The sequence below is a fragment of the Salmo trutta genome, chromosome 18, assembly GCF_901001165.1.
Source record: "Salmo trutta chromosome 18, fSalTru1.1, whole genome shotgun sequence".
NCBI classification, from domain to species: domain Eukaryota; kingdom Metazoa; phylum Chordata; class Actinopteri; order Salmoniformes; family Salmonidae; genus Salmo; species Salmo trutta.
Window position 1 is genome coordinate 12,490,865 of NC_042974.1, and position 7,374 is coordinate 12,498,238.

Here is a 7,374-nt window from a genome sequence, read left to right on the forward strand (position 1 = left end):
TTCACAACCGCACTATAAATACTCGGAGCAGTCTTTTACCCCACCACAGAGCAAGAAGAGGTGCACCCGCAGGGTTAAGATTACGCGCAGCTATACGGCCAACAAGCCCAGTGCGTCCATTCATGCCCTCATAGAGCTCCATCCCAAAAAGAGGACCAAACTCAAACGACAGAAGCAGGTGATCGAGTGTGACTTAAAAATAGAGGCAGAGACAGAGGGAAGCAGCGACCTCCTACCCAAACCGAGCTAATAAAATGCATTCCGACTCCAGCTCGAGCAGATCTTCCTCACCAGACATGGATGGGATGTATCTCAGAGACCACCTCAGTTCAGTGTCCTCGGCGCAGAACGAACTCCTCCAGAAGATGACGAGCGAGCACCTTTCCAGGCACGGGGAAAAGACGTCATCTGGCGGGAGCAAGTACAAACTCAAGAAGCAGGTGACCGAGCAAGAGATTCAGCATCTAAGGCTGAAAATCAACGGGCGGGAGCGCAAGAGGATGCACGACTTGAACCTGGCGATGGACGGCCTCCGGGAAGTTATGCCTTACGCACACGGTCCGTCTGTGAGAAAGCTGTCGAAGATTGCCACTCTCCTGCTCGCCAGAAACTACATCCTGATGCTCAACAGCTCCATGGACGAGATGAAAAGGCTGGTTGGAGAAATCTACGGCGGACATCATTCTGCGTTCCACTGCGGGACAGTGAGCGGACACTCTGGCAACCCGGCGCATCAGGTGCATCCGCTGCTCGGGAGCGCGCTGTCCTCGTCCACATCCTCTACCCTCACCACCACTTTACCTGGACTTACCTCCATCCGAGCGCCTCACTCCTTAATGAAGAGTGCCCCTGCACACCCTCTTCAGCTCGGCAGCGGCTTCCAACACTGGGCAGGTTTACCATGCCCGTGCCCCATATGCCAAGTACCTCCACCCCCTCATATTCCTATCAGTTCAGCGGGACTGACGAGACTTACGAACGGAAACAAGGATGTGATGAAGTAATTCGGGACATCCGATACAGAATGGTGTCAAGATGTACAGTACAGTAAATTATGAATTGGACATGAAGAATTGACCTCCATGCATGCATTGTATGTCTGTTTATTTGTTTTGCGTATGAGAACCGTAAAGTATTCCTCCTTGTAACAAAGACCCTGTGAAAATACTTTTTTCACGGTAAAAATGTAGCTGTTCATTTGGTGTCACCAGAGATGCATTCACGCTATGTAAATATGTTTCTTACAAGACGCTCTGTGAAAAAAACCTAAAGCATTAAGCTGGAGATGTCTGAATGGGACCTCATGTTTGGAGCACTGAAGCTGATCGTAGCACCAAATACTTGCTCACCCGAAAGGGTGAAAAAAGTTGCAAGCAGATTTAATATGTTTGTTTTGGCATCATTTGTGAAAGTGAAGAATGCCCTTTCCTTGTAACAAGGATGTTGAAATCGCATTCTACAGTGTACGAAAATTGTATGATTTATATATTAAGTTCGGAAAGGTTGAAATTATATGGCTCTTGATGACTCCATAGAATTCTGAAAATACTTGTAGCTTTGCGGTGGCGTATTGTCCATATGTTGAACTTCTTTAGCATGGCTGCATGATTGTTTTGCTGGAAATAATGTTTTATGTCCGGAGACCCCGCGTCTTTATTTTTGTATTGATGACTAATGAAATATTTATTATTGCCCAGTGTTCCTGGATGAAATGTCAATAAAACTGATATAATGAACCATGTATGCTGCATTGCCTGTCCATGCCATGTCAGGATGTATCTAACATAGCCTCAATTAAGGACATTTATTCCTGTGGATTATTTATTCATAGATTTAAAGTCTAAATATATGTCTGCTTATTTATTCGTAGATGTAAAGCCAAGTCTAAATATATGTTGCTTATTTATTCATAGATTTAAAGTCAAGTCTAAATACACGTTTGGTTATTTATTCATAGATTTAAAGCCAAGTCTAAATATATGTTGCTTATTTATTCATAGATTTAAAGTCTAAATACACGTTTGGTTATTTATTCATAGATTTAAAGCCAAGTGTAAATATACATTTGGTTATTTATTCATAGATTTAAAGTCTAAATAAACATTTGGTTATTTATTCATAGATTTAAAGCCAAGTCTAAATATATGTTGCTTATTTATTCATAGATTTAAAGCCAAGTCTAAATATACGTTTGGTTATTTATTCATAGATTTAAAGCCAAGTCTAAATATATGTTGCTTATTTATTCATAGATTTAAAGCCATGTCTAAATACACATTTGGTTATTTATTCATAGATTTAAAGCCAAGTCTAAATATATGTTGCTTATTTATTCATAGATTTAAAGCCAAGTCTAAATATGAGTTTGATTATTTATTCATAGATTTAAAGCAATGTCTACATATAGGTTTTGTTATTTATTCATAGATTTAAAGCCAAGTCTAAATATATGTTGCTTATTTATTCATAGATTTAAAGCCAAGTCTAAATATGAGTTTGATTATTTATTCATAGATTTAAAGCAATGTCTACATATAGGTTTTGTTATTTATTCATAGATTTAAAGCCAAGTCTAAATGTATGTTGCTTATTTATTCATAGATTTAAAGCCAAGTCTAAATATAAGTTTAGTTATTTATTCATAGATTTAAAGCCAAGTCTAAATATAAGTTTTGCTATTTATTCATAGATTTAAAGCCAAGTCTAAATATAGGTTAGATCTAGTAGCCTATGGAGGCCTTGAGTGATTGGAATCATGCAGTATGTCAATAATGCCAGAATTTTAATGTAACTTTTTAATAATTATGTAGACTATGTAGACCTAACTTATCTAGACTATATAAAATGTTTGTAGACAGTCTATAGATATTTTAAATCCACATAAGAGGTAGGCCTAATGACTGCTTAACATAATAGGATACTTGCTAACTTTTATTTGTTTCTGTTAATTCATTGGGGTGAGGTGTGAGCAAAGTATTTGTTTTTCAGGTTGGCAATATAATATCCAGCGCAGTTAGTTTACAAGTGGGCCTATTATAATCTGTTGTATGAACGTCCACTACATTTCACAGGTTCAGAAGTAGTTCTGAATACACATTACAACCAATGGAGGTTAGGAGAGTTTTGATGTAGCAACTAACACCAGTAGAAACCTTGGTTATCTGGCAGTCTCTGCAGAAAATGTGTGCCTTTGGAGTTTTCTACACTATATATATATATATATATATATATATATATATATATATAAGATGTAATACTTATCGTAACATAATTAAGAAAAACATAAGCATCTTATTAGACCTGACTAGCATAAATGTATTGATCCCATCAGAATCCACATTTGAGCCATTATTGACATTGATCTATATATACTGTATGTAGCCTACCGAGATAAGCTATTTTTATAGAATGAATTATACAAAATCCTCATGCATTATATAGTGATTTTTTTTGTGTTGACAGAAATGTTTAGAGAGAGCATTGATCTAAACACCCGATAATGAAGAATAATGCACAATAGGCCTACATTTTAGGCTTAACTTTCCCAAAATAATATGTCTCCAACTTGTCAACATTAGCATGGCATGTATCCTAAACTAGCCAACACCACCCACACTTCCAACGGTTGATATTAGGCAAAGTCTTAATATAACAATAACGCAACAATTTCAGTTCATTTAAGAAAATCACTCAATTTAAAGAAATTCATTAGGCCTTAATCTATGGATTTCCCATGACTGGGCAAGGGTGCAGCCATGGGTGGGCCCAGGAGGGCATAGGCCCATCCACTTGGGAGCCAGGCCCACCCACTGGGGAGCCAGGCCCAGCAAATCAGAATGAGTTTTTCCCACAAAAGGGCTTTATTGCAGACAGAAATACTCCTCAGTTTCATTAGCTGCCCGGGTGGCTGGTCTCAGACGATTCTGTAGATGAAGAAGCCGAATGTGGAGGTCCTGGGCTGGCGTGGTTACATGTGGTCTGCAGTTGTGAGGCCGGTTGGACATACTGCCAAATTCTCTCAAATGAGTGGCCTTTTATTGTCCCCAGCACAAGGTGAACCTGTGTAATGATCGTGCTTTTTAATCAGTTTCTTGATATGCCACACCTGTCAGGTGGATGGATTATTTGGCAAAGGAGAAATGCTCACACTAACAACATTTTGCACAACATTTGAGAGAAACAAGCATTTTGTGCAAATGGAACATTCCTTGGATATTTTATTTCAGCTCTTAAATCATGGGACCAACACTTTACATTTTGAGTTTATATTTTTGTTTAGTATATGTAAATATATTTAAATGTCCTATAGGCCTACAGATGTAGGATCTTAATTTGAGCCAGTTAGCTACAGCAGGAGAATAATCCTGCAGCAATATGAAATGTGAATTATTATGTGGATTATAATGAATGGATATCATTGTTTGGGTTGAAACATTTTTTATTAGGTCAAATCAAGTCTGAATTTTCAAAGTGGAAATTACAAACTTTGGAAGCCTTTTTAAAACTTGAATACATGACAAGTTAGGAATTCCTGCAGTGCAGGAACATTCTCAGTAACCAAAAAGTGATCAAATTAAGATCCTACATCTGTATATTTTAAACAAATACATTACTAATACGACATATTTCTGATCATACAATGTGCTTAATAAATGATTTCATAATTCGATGGGATGTTATCGAACTGTTGAGTCCTAAAACAAATGCTAGATGAACCTCCATGGGATCAGAAAACGCTTTGGCAGGTCCCCTGAGTCCTTTCACCGGCGCATTGCAGATCAGATAGGCATAAACAGATTGTGTTTGTGTAGATTACAAGTGTTTTGTTCCCGGGGGAATGGGGAACAAAACACATCAGAAGACTGGTTGGGATTACAGGATCCTAAACGCAAAATATTATGCATTCAGTTGCCATTCTTCGAGCATGTAAATGAGCCAGTAAGCCTTTTGTAACTTTGTCATTGGAAAGCTCAAATTCTTTCCTCATAGTGCTGTAGGTTGGGAGAGTGAAAGGGGGAGTTTGTTAATTTTACACTTTGTCTTAAGGATACAAACTGTTACGGTTAGACTGTCCATGCCAGATGGGGTTTATATCAATGGTTGCAATGCCCCATCAAGAAGAAGCGTTTCAATATTTTGTTCTAAAGATTGTGCCAGGGAAGAACGTTGCCTGGCAATAATCTAATGATCATGAAACATGGTCAATTATCATGCAGAATAAGAACATTGACAGTCCTGTGGTGTGAGCAAAATGTGCTTACCTTAATCCGTTGGTCTGCACAGGCTTCTTAAGATGGTGATATTAATGATATCCATTGATACTATATGCCTGCTATAATTTTCTGGACATACTTTATGATGTAGTCCATAATATGTGCCGTTCTACCATCGTTACTGCACTATAAGTAGTAACATTGCCCGTTCTCCAAATTGTGAGTTCACGTGCATGCACATTTTGTAAATGTTTCCAGAAAATATATTGGACTCATATGGATAATCTGACCATTGTACTGTATATAATAAAGAATTGAATCATGAATACATTTCAAACATATTGTGGGATTATCCTTGAGAAGCAACTACCTGGAGTCAACTTTCACTCAGGCCCAGATGTGATGTTTAACCCTCAAGCTACCAACATATTTGGATTACCAACAAGAAAAAACTGTTGGAAAAAGCAACAATCATGGCAAAATAGAAACATATTTCTCATCTTAACATACTTGAACTGTTGTCTGAAATAAAAGATAACCAGTTAAATTACAGGCAATTTGCATAAACAACAACATACATCTTCCCTTATGTGTAGTTTTTCTCCAAAGTACAATCCACATTAGTACTGAAAAGCTGATTTAATATGATATGATCATTGTATAATTTATTTTTCTGAATTTTGAAGAAAATATACATTTTGCCATATTCATTTGCCGTATAAAGGGGCAGTACACCAAAAATATATTTAATTTTATTGATAAAAGCAATCCATTTATCCTGAGAGACAATGACCAAAAATATAGCTCAGCTTACTTTATTTACTTACCCCACAGCAATCAAATCAAATTCTATTAGTCACATGCGCAGAATACAACAGAATACGACAACCTTACAGTGAAAAGCTTACTTACAAGCCCTTAAACAACAATGCAGTTTTAAGAAAATACAAAAAAAAGAAAGAGATAAAAATAAGCAATAATTAAAGAGCAGCAGTAAAACAACAATAGCGAGGCTATATACAGGGCGTACCGGTACAGAGTCACTGTGGGGGGGCACTGGTGTCGAGGTAATTGAGGTAATATGTACATGTAGGTAGAGTTATTAAAGTGCCTATGCATAGATAATAACAGAGTGTAGCAGCAGCTTAGAAGGGGGGGGGGGCTTTAGTCTGGGTAGCCATTTGATTAGATGTTCATGAGTCTTATGGCTTGGGGGTACAAGCTGTTAAGATGCCTTTTGGACCTAGACTTGGCGCTCCGGTACCGCTTGCCGTGCGGCAGCAGAGAGAACAGTCTATGACTAGGGTGGCTGGAGTCTTTGCCAATTTATTGGGCCTTCCGCTGACACCGCCTGGTATTGAGGTCCTGGATGGCAGGAAGCTTGGCCCCAGTGATGTACTGGGTCATCTAAATAAAAAACAAATAATCACAGTACATTCAATATTTGTGTTGGAAAAACTGTGAATCTTGACCTCCCTCACGAGCATTCCCATCTATCACTGTACTGTCACAGCAGCACTTGCTATAAACAAAATGACTTTCGTTCACAGAGGTATCATCATGACAATCAGCATATCTTTTCAGCAGTGACAAATGTCCAGTCATCTTCAGTGGACACACCTGTTTGCTGGAAGCACTCCCCATTATACACTTTGAGAGCTGCCTTGTTAAAATCAGATTTCCCTCAAAGATCCCACACAATAGATATGCATGTTAACAGTGCTGCTTGCTGTGAGCTAAAAGCTCTCTGCTTTTCCCTCAGTTGAATAAGAGGCATTGGCTGCATCAGAGAAGCTACTGTCCCCTCAGTTGAATGTCTGGGGTCTGCTGTTCATTATGTCTGCCAGTTCCTGTGCACTCTGGGTCTCTCCGGGGTCTGAATTAGGTAGCAGATGCAGCAGCCATTGTCTCTCTGCCCCGGGGGAATGCCCCTGGGCCTGTCATCAGCTGATTTCATAGACATGTAGCCAAAACAGAAAGCAGATTTTAATCATAAATTCATTTTGCCACAGCCATTTTCATGTTAATTGTACAGTTAGGGGTAATGTTGATGTTTCCCTTTGTCCAGGTTTGTTTGGAGGGAAAACGGACCTAAGAAATGTGTTCTATGCTTCTTCAATTGTTGCGTTGGTTGTAATATCTTGTTTTCACAATTTAGAGG

The 7,374-nt window shown here is 38.4% G+C and overlaps 1 protein-coding gene across 1 annotated transcript; it reads left to right on the forward strand.

Moving 5' to 3' along the window:
* Window positions 1-242: 242 nt before the first annotated feature.
* Window positions 243-1,022, forward strand: LOC115152629 (oligodendrocyte transcription factor 3-like). The gene has a single exon (XM_029697389.1). It carries the CDS (start codon window positions 255-257, stop codon window positions 1,002-1,004), a length of 750 nt encoding a protein of 249 aa, XP_029553249.1. The 5' UTR covers window positions 243-254; the 3' UTR covers window positions 1,005-1,022.
* The last annotated feature ends 6,352 nt before the right edge of the window (window positions 1,023-7,374 follow it).